Genomic DNA, 22,890 nt, shown 5'->3' with positions numbered 1-22,890 from the left:
TCTGTATAATAGCCCTTTCATGGGGTGGCTGTGAGGACCAGTAGTGGCTGCACAAGAAGCTTGAAGGACAGTGCCAGTTATGGAGCAGTGCGCTTCCTGAGTAACTAGAGGCCCAGTGCATGAATTCGTGCACAGGTGGGGTCTGGCCAAACCAGGCCCAATTGGGGCGGGTCAGGGCTGGGCCTGTTGGGAAGAGGAGACATCAGGAGGTTGGTTGGCCTGCCTGCCCGTACTTGGGCTCCAACAGGGCCAGGCCAGCTGGGGGAAGGAGCTGAGGGTGATTGGCTGGAGGGCCTGCCCCCAATTGGGGTGGAGGGGCTGATTGAGGGCAGGGCTAATTGTGGGGAAGGGCTTTGGGCAGTGGGCTGGACAGCTTTACCCAGATTGGTATGTGTATGTGTGTGGGCAATAGGAATTGGCTGGGGGGAGGGGCCTCCGGACAATCAGGGTGGTGGGGGCTGACTGGGGGTGGGGCCGGCCCTGATGGGATGGGGGCTGACTGGGGGCCAGTGGCCTGGTGGATGGGCCATGGGTGGTTGGTCAGCTGGCCCTGCCCTTTATTGGAGTGGGGAGGCTGATTGGGGGCAGAGCTGACTGGGGGAAGGGGCTGCCAGCCGATTAGGGTGGTGGGGGCCCATCAGGGGTGAGGGACTACAGAAGGTTGGCCAGTTGGCCCCACCCCCTGTTGAGGTAGGTGGGGACAATTGGGTGGGGCCAGCTGTGGGGGGGGGGGGAGCTGTGGGCCAATTGGGAGTGGGGAAAGGGCCACGGGGGGATAATTGGCAGATCCCCCACCCTCAGTCCCTGTGGGAGAGGCCCATCCAGGCCTCTGGCTGGAGGCTAGCTGGCTGGCCCCAACCCCTGATCTGGCCAGTTCAGTGGCTGCAGTGGGTGTTATAGTGACCGGTCATTGCAGTTGTTAAGGCGTCTGGTCACTAGCTTTCTATACACACACACACACACACACACACACACACACACACACACACACACACACATATATATATATATATATATATATATATATATATGGCTGCTGTTATCGCAAAAGGTTTCCTGTGCTCGCTGTAGTTCCCCTTTGTCCATGCTGACAGATAGCTAGGGGATGGATCACATTCTCATTTCTAATAACGCCTTTTTTTTTTTTTTTTAATCCTAATTACATAATGGAGCTTACTTTTTGCTGAAGTTGAAAATAGAGTTGGCCCTAGCCAGTTTAGCTCAGTGAATAAGAGTCCCAGGTTCGATTCCTGTCAAGGCCACATACCTCCGTTGCAGGCCCTGGTCGGGGCACATGCAGGAGGCAACCAGTCGATGTGTCTCTCTCATGTCGATGTTTCTAAAAATGAGTGGAAAAATACCCTCGGATGAGGATTTTTTTAAAAAGTAAAGAAAAGAAAGTTAGCATTCTGCTTTGAATTAAATCTCACTCTTTAAACTAATCTTGGCCTGAACTTAAGTCTCTCCAGACCCTGTCGTTGTGGGGGCCTGATCCGGTGGACCCTGCTGTGGAGTTCAGTGGGATAAGCCCTAACCTAGAAGTCCTTGAGACAAAATCCTAAACCTGCCAGCGATCAGCCTCAGAATCCTCTGGCAGGAACGGGACTCTGTGCTTCAGGCGTAGTTTAGGTGAAGCACGTCACACAACAAGACACCGCGCTGGGCCATTTTTTCTTTTAACCTGATGGCCAAGTCACCAGGTTGGGGTCTTTGCCATTACACCGAGTGTGCCAAGCTCACAGGGGACCATATTCTAGTTGTGGAACTGACTGACGTGAGTGAGGACCTCCCAGGGTGTTCTGAGTGCTGTGACAACAGAGGTCATATAGTTGCTACTTCAGAGTGTGACTCTGAATTGGTAGGTTTTTTGTTTTTGTGTGGTTTCTTTTTTTTTTGCTAGAAAACTGCTTAGATAAGGACAGCGATCACAGTAAGGTTTGAGCAACATGCTGAGGAGAGTTATAGGGGAAACAAGGTTTGCCTACTGTCTATCAGCCCCTGATCGGCCTCTCCCACCCCGACTGAGGAATGCATTTGAGAGCTGAAACCACAAGTAATGAAAATTAGGCCAAAACCAGAATGAATATATGTTTAGCAGTAATGATCTAATCAATGATGGGAGATGAAATAAATACTGCCTGTTTGAAACTGTTTCAGAGAAATTGCCAATTTAAGAATCATAGATGGTTTTTTTGTATTAATGGGAATAAATAAATTAGAAGAATCTCTATTTGTAAATTTTGAATAAAGGGGAAGATTATCTGATAAAACTTCCTAAATTTGTTCTTTTTGTAGTGCTGATATGTACTGAGCAGTCACTGTGCATCAGTGCTAAGAATGGCCATTCATTGTGTCAATCACAGAATACCTACATTTACAGAAACTGCGATTAATTCTGCTTCTAACTCCAAAACATGTACTATTTCCAGTAAACTATAACCAAGTAAACAGAATTTTAGACCAATTATTTATGACCAATTATTCTTTAAACAATATTTTGCAGGATAATACTGAAAAAATTACCCATATCCAACTTCATTATTAAATAGCAATATAAGTTTTTATCTAGAAATATTTCTGTTACTTTTATATTATTTATGAATAATATGCACACTGAATTATTATTTTCCTTTAAGATGTTTTTTCACGGATGCCACTCATGAATGGCCTTATCGGGCCCGGTCCTCATCTCCCACACAACTCTCTGCCTCCTGGAAGTGGACTGGGAGCGTTCTCTGCCATAGCACAATCCCCGTACACCGAGGCCAGGTATTTACAAGCCTTCACTTCCTGTGGAAACTTCAATAATTTTTGTCTTATGAATGTTAGTCTGTTATTGTGCATGACGTTAATCTTTGTTACGTGTATTGTGATCTATCATTTAAGCTATTTTATAATAAGTTTTGATGAAATTATACTCGAAAGTTAGTTATGTTTATGAAGTAACATTGTGTATTATTTGCCAGGGATAAGAACCCAGCATTTAATCCAATGGCCAGTGACGCTCACAGCTCTTGGGCCTCCTCGGCTCCCCCTGTGGAAGGGGAGAGCGATACGATGTCCAATGCGCAGAGAAGCACACTCAAGTGGGAGAAGGAGGAGGCTCTGGGGGAGATGGCCACTGTTGCACCCGTTCTCTACACAAACATTAACTTCCCCAACCTGAAGGACGAGTTCCCTGGTATGTCTTGGGTATATGATTGCTGTCTATGTTACCAGCTTCCACGTGTGTAAAACAATCTGTGTTTTTTTTACTACAGTAGAGTGCCCATGTGTCATCACTAATTTTCATCTAGTATGACTATGCTCAACCTGATAGTCCTAGTTCCTAGATAGGTGGAAACATCTTGCATTTTCTTAGTCCTAGGCCCTGTGCCATTTGCATATTTCCCGTAAGCTAATTTTAATGAATGAAATCTGTTTTTCCTTTCTTAAAGACTATAAATATATAAAGTCAGGGTTGTGTTGTATGTGTAACTATACAAAAATTTTTCTGGAGCAGAATATCATAATTTAATCAGAAGTGTTAAATGGTTGAGCATCCACCCATGAATCAGGAGGCTGTGGTTTGATTCCCGGTCAGGGCACATGCTCTGGTTTTGTACTTGATCACCAGTGGGAGGTGTGCAGGAGGTAGCTGATCGGTGATTTTCTCATCATTGATATTTCTATCTATATTTTACTTTCCCTTTCTCTCTCTAAAAAAAAAAAAAAAGTAAGTGTTAAAGTTAGGCTGTATCAGACTCCATTCTAAGTATGGTTCCCATCAAATGAACTCAGCATTCAAACAGACAGGGCACCTTTCCCCAAGTGCCCTGTCTGTTTGAACAAAAATTGCAGACCATACAGTGGTACCTCTTTTGGAAATCTTATGGACTAGAGCAGTGGTTCTCAACCTTTCTAAAGCCGTGACCTTTTAATACAGTTCTTCATGTTGTGATGACCCCCAACCATAAAATTATTTTCATTACTACTTCATAACTAATTTCGCTACTGTTTATGAATCATAATGTAAATATCTGTGTTTTCCAATAGTCTTAGGCTCTACCCACAGGTTGAGAACTGTTAGCAGTGTCACCTAAGACCATTGGAAAACACAGATATTTACATTACGACTCCTAACAGTAGCAAAACTACAGTTATGAAGTAGCAACGAAAGTAACTTTATGGTTGGGAGTCACCACAACATGAGGAACTGTATTAAAGGGTCGCGGCATTAGAAAGGTTGAGAACCACTGGACTAGAGGATGAGTCATTTGGATTAATGAAACCAACTTGTAGAATATTGTCTTGCGTTCATGTTGCCGGACAAACCAGAATTGGAAAGGTCTTGCATACACTGTCTTGCAGTAGCTTCCCGGCTGTTAGCACACTGCTCAGTTAGATGACCGAGCTGCTGCCCACCTGCAAGTGCACTGCAGGTGCCCTTTCAGTCCATCCTCCTGGTGGTACTTGACTTATTATGTGTATAGAAATAAACGCCCCCTTCCCTAACAGTAATCCAATAGTTCTAGAGTCACATAGTGAAATCATTAAAGAAAATTAAACAAACTATGGCTCTGCTCTCAGGACAGTTTACACTGACACAAAATGACTTGCTATAACCAGATGTGCTCACCTGTAGGCAGCAGATAAAGTGTGGTTAGATGCACATGAAGAATATATGCATTGCGTTAACAGACATCCCTACACTGAAAGTGTTGGATTACTGTTAGAGAAGGTGGCGTTTATTTATATACACATAATAAATCAGGTTAAAGCTGCTGATTTGTCAGCTGACTTCCATTTACATTCAGTACCTTTTTTGAAACATTTTCCTTCCCTCTCTCCCTTACTCCCTTTTCCCCTCCCTCCCTCTTTTCTTCATTTTTTAAAATAAATTGTTTCTACATTAACCATTAACTGTTCATCTTACCTAAACTTCATTTTATACTAGTATACTGTCCTGACAATGAATTTCATAGAAATAGCTTGAAATCATGACTTTGCATTTCTTTGTTGTGCACAAATGTTGATGAGATGCTCGTTTCTAATATATTCCTTTTAGTCAAATTGATAGCCTTCTCTTGAGTACAGGTATTTTACAAAACTTTTAGCTTTGGTTCTTAGAGCATCTTACAGGATTGAGGGAGTTTCTAATATTTGACTTAAATTTAACTTAGCTGCTAAATACTTCCCAACTCTACATGTGAGATTGTTAATAAGGCAACACTTTATTCAGAAAGTATGTTTTTAGCTTACTATGTGCTATGAACTTGTACTATACAAAGAATTTAAATTATGAAAATCTGGGCAAAAAACATTGAACTATCAGAAGTTTTTAGCTTTTTTATTGTGACACGTCCTTATTGTGGGCTCCATAAACACACCTGCTGTCTTCTGTTGCAGACTGGACTACCAGAGTGAAGCAGATTGCTAAGCTGTGGAGAAAAGCAAGCTCCCAGGAAAGAGCACCATACGTGGTATTAAACTCCTCTGCATTACATCTTTGGACATAATCCTGAGCCTAATTTTCATTGTCTTAGGTTGTTAAAGTGATTTGCCATTGCAGAAAACATGTTTATACTTGTGCAACACATAAATAGCTTTGTTTTCCATAGGGATTTTCTAACTCTTTAGTTTTGCGTGTGACTTATTTATTTTCCTTTTTTTAAAGTGTGACATTTTTAGAAACAACCTAACAGCACCAGGATGTTGAAGATTGAACTCAGTTGTTTTAGGAGCGTATTCAATTCATTTTTAAATTGAACATGATTTATCTTTTCAAAAGAGTACTAAATTTTAAGGTTGCATTCTTCTATTGTTTCTTTTGTAATAAGCTCTTTTTTTGTTAGGTTCAGTAGAAAATTGTCCTGGAACTTGAAGGGACATATCCAGACACCTTCTGGGAGCTTTTGAAACATGTGCTTTGCCAGAGCCATTAGGGTATTTATAAGATTCATAGTTCAGATGACGAATTATTTCCCAAGGAGCCAAATTGAGATTGTCAGCTGGATCCCTGCTTGCATTTTAAAGCATATTAAGTCGACATTATTGCTTTGAAAAATATAAACAGTTAAATTCCAACTTCATCTTTAGAACATACATTGTCAGTGATAATAATTATTTGGAAGGAGCAGAAATTATTGTTTTTAAATATATATTTTTATTGATTCAGAGAGGAAGGTAGAGAGAGAGAAATATCAATAATGAGAGAGATTCATTGATTGGCTACCTCCTGCATGCCCCACACTGGGGATTGAGCCCACAACCTGGGCATGTGCCCTGATTGGGAATCTAACCATAACCTACTAGTTCATAGGTCAATGCTGAACCACTGAGCCACCCCGGCTGGGCAGAAATTATTTTTGATGTGTTGGTAATGCCTAAACCTGGACTATCAGAGGTAGTGATAACATTGAAATGTGTTTTCTTTCTTTCTTTTTTTTTTAAATATATATTTTATTGATTTTTTACAGAGAGGAAAGGAGAGGGATAGAGAGTTAGAAACATAGATGAGAGAGAATCATTGATCAGTTGCCTCTTGTACATTTCCCACTGGGGATGTGCCTGCAACCCAGGTTCATGCCCTTGATGGCATGAACCTTTCAGTCCACAGGCTGACGCTCTATCCATGAGCCAAACCGGTTTCGGCAAGATGGGTTTTCTTTTGTATTCAACTTCAAATTTCAGATTTTAAATTTGGAGATAGATTTGATATTTTCCTTTTCCTTAAATTGAGCAAGATATAAATTCTTCCATTATTAAGTCAATACTTGATTACGCCTGGGTTCTCTAGCCTGACTCAGGGTAGGAATGGTGACACCCATTCTGGAAGGGAGAAGGTGGGTGGTGTCCAGTCCTTTCACCCAGAATGCTGTAAATTCTGAAGGATTATGTTTCAACTATTTAGTTAGTTAATTAGGTAGGTTATTTATTGTTAATTCTCACCCGAGGATATTTTTCCCATTGATTTTTAGAGAGTTGAAGGGAAGGGGGCAGACAGAGAGAAACATCAATGTGAGAGAGACACATTGACTGGTTGCCTCCCGCAACCACCCCAACGGGCTGGGATTGAGCCTGCAGCCAAGGGATATGCCCTTGCCCTTCAAGTCTGTGGGCCCATGTCCTAACCACTGAGAAAACTGGCGAGGCTGTTTCAGCTATTTAGCTAGACGTTTTCTTGTTTTTATATGATAAAGATCAACATAGTTTCATTTTATCTTTATGTTTTAAAATTTGTTCACATTAACTGACAGATGATTTTCTGATCCGTTTTTCAAAGCAAAAAGCTAGAGACAACCGAGCTGCATTGCGCATCAATAAAGTGCAGATGTCAAATGATTCCCTGAAGAGGCAGCAGCAGCCAGACTGCAGCGACCCCGGCTCTCGGCTTGACTCAGATCTCTTTAAAGATCCGTTAAAGCAGAGAGAGTCGGAACATGAACAGGAATGGAAATTTAGACAGGTATGTGGATTTTTTCAAAATGCATTTACAAACAAATCAACAAACAAAATTGCGTATTTGCTTAAAGAGAGCTCATTACCTCAGAACATAGTTTTTCTTAGAACACAGAAGCTTGGTTAAAAGTAGACTTTCCTTTCTCAATAAAATGTACATAAGCTGCTCTGGGAAGTTCGTGAGCTGTTGAGAATGCCATGCTGCCTGGGCATGAGTGAGGGGACTGGTGAGTAACGTGTCCTGTTCGAGACTGAATGCAAGGTGGGTGCCGCCTGGCACTGCAGTTCTCAGACACTTTCCCTCTCAACAGAACTAAGAGTTAATTTCAGAAGAAAGGCAACAGCCTCTGCCCCCATGACAGCTATGTTCTTCCCTGTCCACATGATTGCTTTCTCTGTCCCCACCTAATAGCAAATGCGCCAGAAGAGTAAGCAGCAGGCGAAGATTGAGGCCACCCAGAAGCTGGAGCAGGTGAAGAGCGAGCAGCAGCAGCAGCAGCAGCAGCAGCAACAGCAGCAGTTTGGTTCCCAGCCTCTGCTGGCATTGTCGCGCTCGGACACGCCGAGCAGTGGGATACAGAGCCCCCTGACCACCCAGCCTGGCCCTGGAAACATGTCTCCTGCACAATCATTCCATAAAGACCTGTTTACAAAGCAGCTCCCCAGCACCCCAACTTCCTCATCTGCAGACGATGTGTTTGTAAAGCCACAGGCTCCTCCTCCTCCCCCCACGCCCTCCCGGGTTCCCCTCCAGGAGAGCCCTTCCCATCCTCAGACTTCTCAGCCGCCTTCCCCGCAGGTGTTCTCACCTGGATCGTCTAACTCCCGACCACCGTCTCCAGTGGATCCTTATGCGAAAATGGTTGGTACCCCAAGACCGCCTCCTGGGGGCCACAGCTTTCCCAGAAGGAATTCTGCACTGGTGGAAAGCTGTGTATCTGTATCGGCACCGAGGCCCCCTCAACTGAGTGAGGGTGCAGCAAATAGGCCATCTCCCGTCCGAGATTTCTGCTCTTCCTCCGCGACAAGTAGTGACCCCTACGCGAAGCCTCCAGACACACCCAGGCCTGTGACAACAGACCAGTTTCTCAAACCCTTGGGCCTGCCCCGGGCTCCTGCAGTTCCAGAACAAACTGCGAAAGGTCCTCTAGCAGCTGGAACCAATGATCACTTCATGAAACCATCTCCTAGGGCAGATGCGTTTCAAAGACAGCGGATCCCTGACTCATATGGACGACCCTTGTTGACGCCTGCACCCCTGGATAGTGGTCCTGGACCTTTTAAGGCTCCCTTGCAGCTGCCTCCGCCCTCCCAGGACCCTTATGGGCCAGTGCCACATCCACCAAGGCGGCTATCCGTCGACCCTTATGAAAGGCCTGTCTTGACACCAAGACCTGCAGATAATTTTTCTCATAACCAGTCGAGTGATCCATATAGCCAGCCTCCCCTCACCCCCCGTCCTGCAATGAACGAGTCTTTCACCCACCCCTCAAGGGCTTTTCCCCAGCCTGGAACCATATCAAGGCTAACATCTCAGGATCCATATTCCCAACCCTCAGGACCATCTCCCTCCAATCCAGACCCTTACTCGCAGCCTCCTGGAACTCCTCGGCCCCCAACGATTGATCCGTATAGTCAGCAGCCACCAACCCCAAGGCCTCCTACACAAGCAGACTTGTTTGCTACATCTGCAGCTCCTCAGAGGCACTCTGACCCATATGCTCATGCTCCGGGAACACCAAGACCTGGTGCCTCTGTTTTTTACTCGCAGCCACCAGCAGCACCAAGGCCAAGGGTTTCAGAGGGTTTTGCTCGGTCCTCAGTGACAAGACCTGTCCTCATGCCAAGTCAGGATTCGTTCCTGCAGGCAGCACAGAATCGAGGCAGCGCCTTACCTGGCCCTGTGGTGAGGACACCCGAAGCCTGTTCCCAAACCCCTGTGCCGCCGGGACCTGCCCTCGCAGACACATTCAGCCGTGTCTCCCCCTCTGCTGCTCGGGATCCCTACGACCAGCCCCCAATGACCCCAAGGCCCCAGGCTGATGCTTTTGGAGCAAGTCAAATGGCTCCTGATGCTGCTGATCAGCCCCGGCCTGGGTCCGAGGGGAACTTCAGTGCTCCTGCCAACACCCCTGTGAATTCTCAAGGCCAGCAGTTCTCCAGTGTCTCCCAACTTCCTGGCCCGGTACCCACCTCAGGAGTCACTGACACACACAACACCATCAACATGTCCCAAGCGGATACAGAGAAATTGAGACAGGTAAACACCTTGTATGTTCTTGGATGTTTTAAGTATATTATTTGAAAAAGCTATTCATTCCCTCACACTGTAACAGATTTTTATCTTATATACTGCAAACAAGAAAAATGGAAGTAGTGAAATTAATGCCAATTAATCTGGATTTATTATATTTTCAATATTTATGAAGTTTTAGTGGAATTGTTAAATATGAAATCTTTTCAGTTGTGTGGTAGTTGCCAGGCAAGGAAAAGGCCCCAAGTAATCTGTTTTATACTATTAAATAGTTAAATATAACTAGTGTTTCATAAAACTTTAAAATATTAAGACATTTAAATTATTGATTGATTGGTTGATTTCAGAGAGAGAGAGAGAAACATGGATTTGTTGGTCTACTTATTTATGCATTCATGGGTTGATTTCTTGTACATGCCCTGGCATATTGGAATGATGCTCCAATCAACTGAGCTACCTACCTAGGGCAAAACATTCAGATGTTTAAACACTCTGACCGGCGTGGCTAATGGCTGAGCATTGACCTGTGAACCGGGAGGTCACTGTTCGATTTCCGGTCAGGGCACATGCCCAGTGTGGCGCATGCAGGAGGTAGCCAATCAATGATCCTCATCCTTGATGTTTCTATCTCTCTCCCCCTTCCCCTTCCTCGCTGAAGTAAATTTTAGAAATATATATTTTAAAAATATTTTAAGCATTTCCATAGTCATGTTTTGGAATCATTAGTTACCAGAAAACCCTTAGTAACCAGAAATCCCAGTGATTTTTGTTTCTTTCCTTTAGCGGCAGAAGTTACGTGAAATCATTCTGCAGCAGCAACAGCTGAAGAAGATGGCAGGTCGGCAGGAGAAAGGTTCCCAGGATGCAGCCTCCGTGCCTCATCCCAGTCCCCTGCAGCACTGGCAGCCTGAGGGTGCCAGCCAGGCCTTCTCCAGGCCCCCGCCCCCCTATCCTGGGAGCATCAGGCCTCCTGCTGTCCCTCCGCTGGGACCCAGATACGCTGTCTTCCCAAAGGACCCTCGTGGACCCTATCCTCCTGAAGTGACTGGCATGGGTATGAGACCTCATGGATTTAGGTAATGCGTTTAATTTCCTGCCAAATTTAAATCGCTGTTAGAACTTACTTGTAATTAAGAAGTTGTTAGTGCTTTTTACTGGTTATATTTCTTCGAGATATAACCAGTGTTATTTCCACTAATGAGATGTCATGGATTAAAAAACAAACAAAAAACTGCGTTTTTCTTTAGATTGGAAAATATTTAAAGATTAATAATAGGAAACATGGGTAATCTGGTAAAGTTCCATGGATGTATCGGTTGTCCACCATGGACAGTTTGGCAATACAATACCATTTACTTATAGGAAGTGTCACTTAGGAAGTTATAGACCCAGTGGTGCAGGTGTCCCAGGAAATCTATACAACGTTATTCTTTTAGCCGTTGATTATAAATAGCAAAAAAGGTAGGATGTATCTAAATATCACCCTGTAATAGCAGTAAATAAAGCAATGGCTAACTTTATTACTTTGTGTGAAGCACTATTCTCTGCACTTCAGGTGTTTTATAAAACGCTTACAAAGGTTCAGCTACACTCCCTTTAGAGGTTGAGGAGCATAAGGCTCAGAAAAAAAAGGTTAAATATATTATGATATATCTGTGATACAGAATATAAGACAGCCATTAAAATGTTGTGCTTTAATAATTGAGAAGAAAGACCTTTATTACTTATTGAATGAAAAAAATAGACTACGCAACATAATTTCATTTGTATAAAACTACATAATTGCCTAGATAAATATCTTGAATGATACCCAACAAGTTGATAATGATTATTGGGAACATTTTAATTAGGTTGATATTTTATACCTTATATTTTTATATTGCTTGGGTTTTTAAAAATACAAGTTTATATTGATTTTAGAGAGAGAAAGAGATGGAGGAAAAAAAACAACACATCGATGTGAGAGTTAACATCCATCAGTTACCTCCCGTACACACCCTGACCGGGTATGCACAGGACCTTCTGGTGCACAGGACGATGCTCAGCCAGCAGAGCCACACCAGTCAGGGCTTGCTTGGATTTTTTACATTGTATAATTTTTTATGATAGAAAAATATCCCCAAAAATGTCATTTTCATTTAAACTTTTTTTTTTTTTTTAATTACTTCCTCATTTCCTATTGTTACCTTTAGAAAGAAGGTTTTTATTCTAAAATAGTCCAGAATTCTAGAATCTTGAGGTCAGGAAGGACTAGAATGAATTAATATATATAAAAAACAAACCATAGCCCTATCCACTTCGGTTCAGTGGTTAGAGCATTGGCCCACAGACTGAAGGGTCCCAGGTTTGCTTCCTGTCAAGGGCCAGTATCTTGGTTGCAGGTTCAATCCCCCTTGTGCAGGAGGCAACCAATCACTGTGTCTCTCTCATGGGGATGTTTCTCTGTCTTTCCCCCTCCCACACTCTAAAAATCAGTGGGAAAAAATATCCCAAGCTGAAGATTAACAAAGTAAATAAATAAATTTTAAAAAGTAAACTTTAGAGAAGTCTTCCAACACAGAGTATTATGTGCTTTCCTTAGAGGTTTTAGAACTAATCTAGACTTTGGGCACCCTGAGGAGATGGTTTTGTAAGGATAGTCGAATGTGTTTTTTCCCTGCCTCCACCCCAAACCTCACCAGTTTTGCAGTTGGACTTCCTTGCAAATAATTTATTCAAGTAATTTAAATGTATTGATCCCACTGGATTTTTTTAAACTTTTAATGAAGACCCTAAATACCCCTTTGTTTTTAAGTATTGACTCTGTTAGCGTTTCATTACAGCAATGAAATCACACCTTTAAATCTCTAAAGTGTAACCACCTTTTCAGGCAGAGCCTCCTGTGACAGGATGAGTGAGGAAGCTTTTTATTTTAGTTTACATTGTGGATATTTGTGGAGTTTTCCACATGAAACGGATGTTCTCCTGGAACTTTTCATGGTGAAATAGAGTTATGAAGTCAGCGAGATTTTTTGTTTGTTTTTGAAGTGGCTAGTGGCAAGATCAAAACCAAACATATGCCCAGGTATACTGAGGAGTGAGTTCTTTAAAATGACTCTTTTAGCCGACCGGTTTGGCTCAGTGGATAGAGTGCTGGTCTGTGGACTGAAGGGTCCTAGGTTTGATTCCGATCAAGGGCATGTACATTGGTTGCGGGCACATTCCAAGTGGGGGGTGTGCAGGAGGCAGCTGGTTGATGATTCTCTCTCATCGATGTTTGTAGCTCTCTATCCCTCTCCCTTTCTCTCCGTAAAAAATCTATAAAATATATTTATATTTTTTTTAAAAAAGATGACTTTTAGTTTTATTAGACATATTTTTTAGTCTAATACTGACCCCCATGTTACAGTCTTACCCTTATTTTCCTTTTTTCTTTCTCACTTTAATGCATGCCTCTGCTATTTTATATATTTTTCTCTCTAGAATGAGGTACAGTATAGATAATTTACTCATTTTTAAGACTTTGGAGATGGTGCCTTTTATTCTCTGTCTCTCTCTGCCTCCTGTCTTCATTCCTTTCACAGAGATAGGATAGTCCACCCAGTCCTCAGGCTTCTGCCTTTGTCTTCTGTGTACAGAGGCCAGTAAGTCTCTCATGGACAATTCTTGAGATTTCCAACCTTCATTCAAGCAGCCACCCACCTCCCCAGTCACTTTCCACCATAGAGCTCCCTGAATGCAGAAAAAAGAAAGGGACTCAGATACAGTGTTCATTTTGGGTTCACTTAGCAAAAACTTATGTACATATGGACGCTTTATGAGCACTTTCTAATCATGATAATTTTGTCTTTCCCAAGTCACTGTATTTGGCAACATTTGTGTCTGAGTTTAATATAAAACATTTTCTTTCCTCAGCTTAACTCTAAATTTAATGTAATGCTTAGTGTTACTACTTGCTCTTTTTTCCTTTAGATTTGGATTTCCAGGAGGTAGTCATGGTACCCTGTCAAGTCAGGAACGCTTCCTTGTGCCTCCTCAGCAAATACAAGGACCTGGGATTCCTCCGCAGCTGAGAAGATCGATGTCTGTAGATATGCCCCGGCCTTTAAATAACCCGCCAATGAGTAGTCCGGTCGGTCTTCCTCAGCATTTCCCACCGCCAGGCCTGCCCGCCCCCCAGCATCACATACTCGGCCAGGCGTTCATCGAGCTTCGGCACAGGGCCCCGGATGGACGGCCACGGCTGCCCTTCAGTGCTCCTGGCAACAACGTTCTAGAGGCACCTTCTCATCCACGACATGGGAACTTTATTCCCCGGCCGGACTTCCCAGGCCCTAGACACACAGACCCCATGAAACAGCCTTCCCAAGGTCTGCCTAATCAGCTGCCCGTGCATCCGAGTTTGGAGCAGGTGCCACCCTCTCAGCCGGGGCAAGGTCACCCTGTCCATTCTATGGTCATGAGGTCCCTGAGTCACCCCTTCGGGGGGGAGTTCTCAGAGGCCTCTTTGTCGACATCCACACCGGTTGAAACGCCGTCTGGTAGTTTACAGGTAACTGCCCAGTCTTCTGATGGTCTTGAAGAAAAACTTGATTCTGATGATCCATCTGTAAAAGAGCTAGATGTTAAAGATCTTGAGGGGGTTGAGGTCAAAGACTTGGATGATGAAGATCTTGAAAATTTAAATCTAGATACAGAAGATGGCAAGGGAGATGAATTGGATACTTTAGGTAATTTGGAAACTAATGATCCCAACTTGGATGACCTCTTAAAGTCAGGAGAATTTGATATCATTGCATATACAGATCCAGAACTTGACCTAGGAGATAAGAAAAGCGTGTTTAACGCAGAACTAGACCTTAATGTCCCAATTGATGACAAGTTAGATAATCAGTGTGTATCTATTGAACCAAAAAAAAAGGAGCAAGATAAAACTGTGGTTCCTTCCGATAAACATTCCCCTTGGAAAAAATCCACTGTAACCAGTGAGATAAAAACAGAAGTACTGTCTCCAAATGCTAAAGGGGAAACCAAATGTGAAAGTGAGAAAAGCGATGAGGGTAAAGGCCGCGCTGACACTCCCTGCTCCCAGGCTGCCGCTCACACGGACCTGCCTGGTGGGGAGGAGGCCCCGCCGCAGCCCTGTGAGGCTGACCTGCCTGACGATAGGGCACTTCGCGATACCGCCGCGTCCTGCACGGCCGCCGCTCACGGGCCCACTCAGCTGCCTGCTGAAGACACAGCCAGCTCTTGTGGCGTAGCTGGGTCAACTCCGGTTCTTTCCAGTTTACTTGCTAATGAGAAGTCGGACACTCCAGACATGGAGCCGTTGGGGTCTTCACCACCAACGTTGCCAGCCTCAGCATCCAGTCACATGCCAAGTTTGCCCCCTCCACTGATGACACTGCCTGGCCACGTTTTGGATAATACCATGAATTCTAATGTAACAGTAGTCTCTAGGGTAAACCACGCTTTTCCTCAGAGTGTGCAGGTAAATCCGGGATTCCTTCAGGGTCATTCAGCAGTTAATCATGGTTTTGGGGCAGGAAAACCTACAGATCAAACTGTGCCCCTATCCAGTCAGTCTGGACCCCCGCCACTCGTGGTTCCTCCGACCCTCACCCCGCAGAGCAGAGAGAGACCCCTCCTCCTGGACGAACAGCCTCTGCTGCTGCAGGACCTTCTGGACCAGGAGAGGCAGGAGCAGCAGCAACAGAGACAGATGCAGGCCATGATCCGGCAGCGGTCGGAACCCTTCTTTCCCAACATCGGTAGGAACGGCTTTGGTTTCCGTGGCGGTCAGGGTGGTGTGCGGTGTGCTTGTCAGATTTCAGTGTTAACGAGACACGTGGACTAGAGCACTGAGGGTCACACAGTGATGAAGAGTTTAGATTCCTCCCAGGTCAGTTAAGAGGTTCAGAACCTTCTTAGTCCTTAGGTTATTGTTTAACAGAAACAAGTCATCGTCTTAGTTCCTTTCTTCTAACCATTTATTTTCAGAGGTATTCAATTTAAAGAAATTATGATAGAAACAAACTCAATTTATGTACTATAAATGCTTGGCAGTTTTTTTTTATTTTTTTATTATTACATAAAGCTCTTTAACTGTTGCCAATTGCTTACTAGTTTGAGGGGGGGACCCACTAAACATCAATGCAGTATAAGTACCTGAGTGTCTCTAAGAGTAAAAATTAGCATATTGTCCCCTCTCTTTTTCACTTCTATGCAAAGAGATATTTTCTCAGTAGCCTATCTTTATTGCAAGGCTATGTCCTCAAGAATGGATACATTTTGCTCTCAAAGGGTGATAACTGATTTAGTGGAATACCTTAGTATTGGAAATAACTGTAAATTCTCATGACATTAATATTTTGAAGCAGTTTTGATTAGCATGTGAATGTTTGGATGAAAAGAATCTTACTACTTTAGATTATTGCTGTAATTCCCCTTAAATTTGATAAGCTTTCTTTCCATTTTCATTCCTGCAGGACTAAGGTATCCAAACTTGCTTCAATGATGGGTCACTGAGATGCCATTAAATTTGGTTAAGGTTCTTTGCATCTCATCATTCCTTACCTAGTATAGAAACCTGTGATAATGCTTATTAAATAATAAAGAATAAAAGCCTCTAGATTACATAATGTTTGTGACAGTTAAGTGTAACTTGAACCAAGTACTATGAAATTAGTAACGTTAAAATATATTTCTTCTTTAGATTTTGATGCAATTACGGATCCTATAATGAAAGCAAAGATGGTGGCCCTAAAAGGCATCAATAAAGTAATGGCACAAAACAACATGGGCATGCCACCGATGGTTATGAACAGGTAGGTGACGATGTTCTCATTCTTACCTTACATCAAGAAATGCCATATAATTTTGACAGTGGTCCATGATAAAAACTTAAGATATAGCCCTGGCTGGCATGGCTCATGGGTTAGAACTAGCACCTAAAAACCCTATGTTCTACCCCGGCCAGTGTGGTTCAGTGGTTGAGCATCACCCCAGGAACCAAGAGGACATGGTTTGATTCCTGGTTAAGGCATATGCTTGACTTGCGGGCTTGATCCCCTGTGGGGATGGGGAATGGGGGGGGTGGCAGAGGCAGCCAATCAGTGTTTCTTTCCCTTTCACTTCCTCTCCAAAACTCAAATATATAAAGAAAAAAACCACTGTGTTTTAGGAATGAGTAGTAGTTATATTTATTGTGATATTAGCTGGATATGATCAATTTCCTTTATTTTCAGGGTAAATGTAATAAAACATGATAGGTTTATAAGATTGACGTGAGTAATCAGTATCTCTAAGTGTGTGTTTCTTTAAGTACCTTTAGAATAGCTGACTAAGAGCTTCTTGGGACTGAGATCTTTCATCCTAAACAAAGATGAGAAGATAAGCAGGAAAATAGTAGTCAAACTGGAGGTAGGATGATGGTTTCTTTAAACCTGTGAATACTTTTTATTCCATCAGAGGAACAATACAGAGAAAAGCATGGGACATTTCAGTGAAGTGCCTGAGCACCAAGCTCTAACGTCCCCAAACTAACTCAAATCAGAAAGAAATGGCAAGAGGAATAGAAAAGAGGGCACTGGAAAGTTAGCAGTGGGATAATTTGTATATCTTTTCACCATTAGCAGAAAAATAGAAATTATGCATTAAAGAAGACTGTAAGAGTTGTTTGACCATGAGAATTTATGGAATTAAGAGTATTTGTGCCAGCTAAGGGATATTAACTTCAGGGCAGTAGCTTGTTTGTTTTTGTTAATCCTCACCTGAGGACATCTTTTTCCATTGCTTTTTCAGAGGGCGGGGGAGAGGGAGACAGAGAGAGAAACATCGATGTGAGAGAGACACATGGATGTTTGCCTCTTGCATGCGCCCCAATCAGGGATGGGGAGTGAACCCACAACTAAGGTATATGCCCTTGAACAGGACTCAAACCCCAGATCCTTCTGTTTGCGGGCCAGTGCTCAACTCATGAGCCATGCCAGCCAGGGATATATCTTAAGTTTTTATCATGGACCACTGTCAGAATTATATGACAATTTAATTTGCATTAATCCAACACCAACTACTAAGTCAGGATATCTGCAGATGGCACTGGTCCCTATTATGGAGAGCTCTGGTTGATAGCTTTGTCAGTAGTGAGGATAAAGCCTCAGGTTAATCTCATTATCTTGTTAAGCAACTTTTATGAAAAGAATGATTATGGAATTGAATGTAAAATCTATGTGAATTTGATAATCGAGACTCTGATTAATTAGGATTCCTTAAAGGAGTAGTTCTTTTCATTTGTTGAGATACCATAGTTTGGAAATGGGTAAGAAGTATTGTTGAGATCAAAGTAGGGATTTGCACTATCACACAGCATTTATTCACACAAATTCTTTGTCATAGTGTTCTTTTTTATGTCGTAAACCTTTTGACTTGGAACATTTTATGTGCAAAACCAAAAACATACTACAAAGGAAATCAGTAATATTTGAAATGTAGTTATTTAAATTTAAAAACTATGGCATATGTGCTGCTTAATACTTTAACACATTTAGCAGTAGGTCTAATAATTACCATAATTTCAAAGTCACGATGAATTGGAATATAAGTATATGCAACAACTTTTGTTATGAAAGTAATGTGAATTCTGTTGGTGACAAAGTCACACTACTGCTAATAATACTGGAGTTTGACTATAAACATATAGTCAAACTAGAAGGAAATGCTCAACTTTGTTAGCATTTAGTTTAAAAGATGGGCCTCAGAATTAGAATCCCTGCTGGTTCAGCACATACCTTATACATCTGTGAATTAGCCACGTGTTCGGCATAGTGTTTGCTATTCTTCGGAGTGCTTAGAAGAAGTGGAGGTGTTAGTCCTTCAACATCGTATGAGATGCTGCTGAGGGTGACGGACAGTGAGTGCTATTTGGATTAAGAGATCATTCTTGCCCAGGCTGTAATGGGTGCAGGGGTGATGGTTGAATCAAAATATTGATCAGCCCTAGCCAGTTTTACTCAGTGGATAGAGTGTCAGCCCACAGATGAAAGGATCCTGGGTTCAGTTCCGGTCATGGGCCTGTACCGTGTTTGCAGGCTCAGTCCCCAGCCCTCTCACATCAATGGTGTGTCTCTCTGCCTCTCCTCCTCCTCCCTTCTGCTCTAAGAATCAATGGGAAAATATCCTCAGGTGATGATTAACAACAACAAAATATATTGGCCAGTTTAAAAATATATATTTTTTATTAGAGAGGAAGGGAGAGGGATAGAGAGTTAGAAACATGAATGAGAGAGAAACGTCAACCAGCTGCCTCCTGCATTAGGGATTGAACCCACGACCTAGGCATGTGCCATGACCCACAATTGAACTGGTGACCTTCTGGTTCATGGGTTGATGCTCAACCACTGAGCTACACTGGCTGGGTTGGCCAAATATGTTTAACCTTATCCACTCTTCCTTGGTCTGTGACCAATTTTTAATTTGCTTTAACATTAGGTATAGAAAATGAGTGAAACTTCTTGAGAGGTGTATCTTTAGTTTAGAATACAAAGTAGCTAAGTTACCTATTACCTTTACTTTTTTTTAGTTCAGAAAAGGCATTTTTTAAAATAAAGATTGAAAAATAAAAATTTTTCTTAGAATGTATATAATAGAACTACTCTTTGTTAGATTTTTTTTTACCCAGAAGAGTTGAATTAATTTTATTTTCGGGCACGATGAAGCGTGTAGTAGGAAGTGAAACAACTCTGGCGTGGCCTGCGTACCTCTGCTCACTGGTGGTCCGGGGGAAAGCGACTGGGCCTCGGCCTCTTGCTTTCGTCCTGAGTCAGGAGCAGGAGGTGGCTGCACTGCAGAGGGTGGGAGCTGACGTGGGGTCGGCACTCAGAAGACTGGGCCTTCGCAGATGTGCATGATGAGGAGGACATTGCTCTCTCTTCCCTGGAAGAGCACACTGTGAAGCACCTAGAATAAGTGTAGGTGTCCATGCTTGTCCTCTGACGCCAGTGCTTCCCTTCACAGGTTCCCCTTTATGGGCCAGTCGGTGACTGGAGCGCAAACAGGTGACGGCCAGACTCTCCTGCCACAGGCCATTCCTCAGGTATTGTCACCAGAATCACACTGTCCTGTTCCCAACAGACCTCTTCTGCCCAGCGAGGCCACGTCTAGGAAGTCATAGGAGCTTAGAGATCTGCTTAGCAGGAGTAAAAACTTTCTTACTGAGACTGAAATTGGCCACAGCTTCTGAAAAGGACCATATATTTAAGGGTAGAAAGTCAATTTAGAGGGCAACCAAATGCTTAGGGTTTCTGATTCTACGTGTATTTGTTTTTATTGTTGACACTATTACAAATGTCCCCCCTCCCCCTCCTCTCCACTCAGCCCCTCCACCCCGGCCTTCCCCACATAGCTGTTCGTGTCCATGCGCTATGCATTTATATGCTTTGGCTAATCTCTTCAGTTTTTATTTTGGACTCCACAAAGACATTTTCATAGTCTGCATTTTGGATTTAATTCATCATTTTAAAAAATGTAAATGTTATAAACAGTAGAAAATACTGATTATAATCACTCTATTTAGGTACAGTCATGTTCTGCTAATTATCCTTGGAATAATTTAGTCTTCTAAATATTCACTACTCATGATAATCAGCTTGAAGTATAAATTTGAGTGTCAAACGATGTTAGGGAAAGTAGACTACCTGCTCATCTCATACAGTTTTCTTCCATTTTCCCCCCCAAGTATCTGCCTAGATTAAAACAAACAAACAAAACAAAACAACAAAACACTACCTGTTAAGTGACCTATTACATGTCTTTGTGGAATCTTTCCTGCCAAGCAATTTGTGCTTCAGCTTTATTATGCTGATAACTACTGTATTTTCCGGTGTATAAGATGACCCCCTAATTTTACAGTTAAAACATAGGTTTAAGCCTATATTCGCTGTATAAGACTACCCCCCACTTCAAAGAAAAGACTTACTTTGCCGTCAAGATCTGCAGGTAATTTTTGTGCAATTTTGGTCTTTTGCCCCCAATTTTCGGTTGACTTTTTTTTCGTTTTAAAAGTCGTCTTATACGCCGGAAAATACGGTATGCTCTTTTTATTATTAAAAGAAGAGATAGCATCCCGCATTTCAGGCAATGGGAAAAGCATAGGCTTCAAAATGAGTTTTTATAAAAACTCAGAAAGTTTACTGTGCAAAGTCTGTATACATTCTGTGACCTGCATTTTTCCCACTGTCAAATGGTCCCCAGCCTCACAGTGTAAGGGTTACAGATAGTGCATTCTGGCTGCTACTGCCTTTTACAATTGTTACCTTGTGTATAGCTCATGTCTAACAGAACTTGTGACGACTGGTAAATATGTTCTCAAAGTTACACGTATCAGATTGTTGCCAGGGAACTGTGAAATTAAAAGCTGTTTATTCAGTCACCTGGAAGAAACAAGACATTTAATTTAAAAATTGAGACTAATATTTTCAATTACTTATACATGTTAGAGATGTCGGTTGCTGTGAAGTGGGAATTAGTCAATCCAGAACCCATGTTTATGTCATAATTGCAGAAGAAACCAGGTGGATTTCATTAAAAAATGGAGTTTTACATCATCTCTAGCTATGTGCTAACAGTATTTGATTTGCCCTACTATTGCATTTCCATCCCTTACCTCATACATGTTTTTCAACTGAAATCTATGAAATGAAACAGTTCAAAGATAATTAAAAATTTTTAGAAAATAAGTTTTCACCACTCAACTCATTTACTTTTTATTAAAAGGAGAGCTTTAAAGATGTCTTAGGAAATTAAAGGTTTTTTCCCCCCCTTCCATTTCTTTCTCTTTCTTTTTTTAAAAAAAGTTTCCCCCCTTTAACTGAAATGTGGAATAAACCTATTTGTAAATTTTACTTATTTTAGGATGGCAGTATAACACATCAGCTTTCTAGGCCTAATCCTCCAAATTTTGGTCCAGGCTTTGTCAGTAAGTATAAATCTAATAAGTCACCTGTTCTCTGGGGATTGCTTGTTTGCGCTCTGTGTTCTAAAAACGTGGAGTTAGTGTAGGTGTGTTTTTAAGTCTGAGTGCCCTCATCTTTTATGAAACCTTAATTGGTGTCTTTTCCTCAAGGCATGTATTTTCATTGCTTTTTTTCCTCTATGCATGAAGAATTATAGTTAGGTTAATATTTAAATACAGAAAAATCACCTTCCCCATTCTCTTCAATATTGTTGCTGGGTTTTTGTTTGTTTTATACATAGATTGGGCACTTTACAACTAGAATTTAGCCTTTTCTTGCTCTAATGACTGTCTGCCTCTGTGACAAGGACACTAAATGGGAACCACATAGGAATGTGCTTAGGAACCATTGGGTTAGCAGCATGGTGTGAAGGGCAAGGATGCAGGATGCCACCGAGTCCTTTTGAGTTATCTCCAGGGGTCCCAAGGTGGTTCAGGATAGCATTTAAAGTTCTCCCCAAACTGAACCTTTCTGAAATCTTCAGACTGTTTAGCTAACTTTTTTTTTTCACCATTATTTTTCATTTTGCTCACCTCTGCTCTCCTGGTTCCAGAAACCAGAAAGGCTTTCCTTGCGGTAGGTCTCATTCTACCAGAAGCAGAACTTCTGAAACCTTGTTGAAAAAGCCTGTTCTTAAAAAATGCCCTTCAAATTTAGACTAGATTTCAAGTTCATACATGTACTGGGACTTCTGGGTTTAGGAAAAACCCAAAGTCTGACCCATTAAAATTCCCCTGCATTAATTATTATCATAATTTGAACACATTTTGCATTAAAAACAAACTGTTGTACCCAACTGGCTTTTTCTGGCTTTACTGTGCCCATTGATTAGCTTTGGTTGCATTCTCACTGTATGACAATATTGTTATCCTGATGTAATTTTTCAGTGAATTTCCTTCCTGGAATTGTACTTATTCATTTCTTTGTCTTACAATAAGTAAAAAAAAAAAAAAAAAAAAAAGGTGTATTCTGAATTTCACTATCATGAGATAACTTTTTTTAAAACTTGGAATTAGTGACATGAAGTGCCCTTAAAGAATAAAGGACTGTTGGTACAAGATGAAGAGATATAACTATTTTGGGGCAATATCAATGACAGTCATAAAAGTAGTCAAGATTCTAATAGGTTGATTAAAGATTTTTTTTTTTTTTTTGCTTATACAAGTACTAAATTATAAAATTCATAAGTTACCTATGTTTTTAACT

The 22,890-nt window shown here is 42.0% G+C and overlaps 1 protein-coding gene across 12 annotated transcripts in view; it reads left to right on the top strand.

The window, feature by feature from the left end:
* The window catches only part of KMT2C (lysine methyltransferase 2C), a 244,175-nt gene that overhangs the window by 188,845 nt on the left and 32,440 nt on the right, over nt 1-22,890 (top strand). For all 12 annotated transcript variants that reach the window (XR_014796194.1, XM_084897474.1, XM_084897473.1 and 9 more), the window contains exons 32-41: nt 2,637-2,769; nt 2,967-3,181; nt 5,389-5,462; nt 7,265-7,447; nt 7,853-9,700; nt 10,478-10,770; nt 13,646-15,444; nt 16,389-16,500; nt 19,688-19,766; nt 21,584-21,647. Coding sequence is in view for 11 of the 12 variants with exons in the window: in XM_084897474.1 (XP_084753600.1) it covers nt 2,637-2,769; nt 2,967-3,181; nt 5,389-5,462; nt 7,265-7,447; nt 7,853-9,700; nt 10,478-10,770; nt 13,646-15,444; nt 16,389-16,500; nt 19,688-19,766; nt 21,584-21,647 (4,800 nt within the window). In the remaining variant the exon portion in view is untranslated. The remainder of the gene's footprint in view (nt 1-2,636; nt 2,770-2,966; nt 3,182-5,388; nt 5,463-7,264; nt 7,448-7,852; nt 9,701-10,477; nt 10,771-13,645; nt 15,445-16,388; nt 16,501-19,687; nt 19,767-21,583; nt 21,648-22,890) is intronic.

Source organism: Pipistrellus hanaki (assembly GCF_964339955.1).
Source record: "Pipistrellus hanaki genome assembly, chromosome: 10".
Taxonomy (NCBI): Eukaryota; Metazoa; Chordata; class Mammalia; order Chiroptera; family Vespertilionidae; genus Pipistrellus; species Pipistrellus hanaki.
Note: the sequence above shows the minus strand (reverse complement) of the source record. Positions and strands in the feature narration are given on the sequence as shown.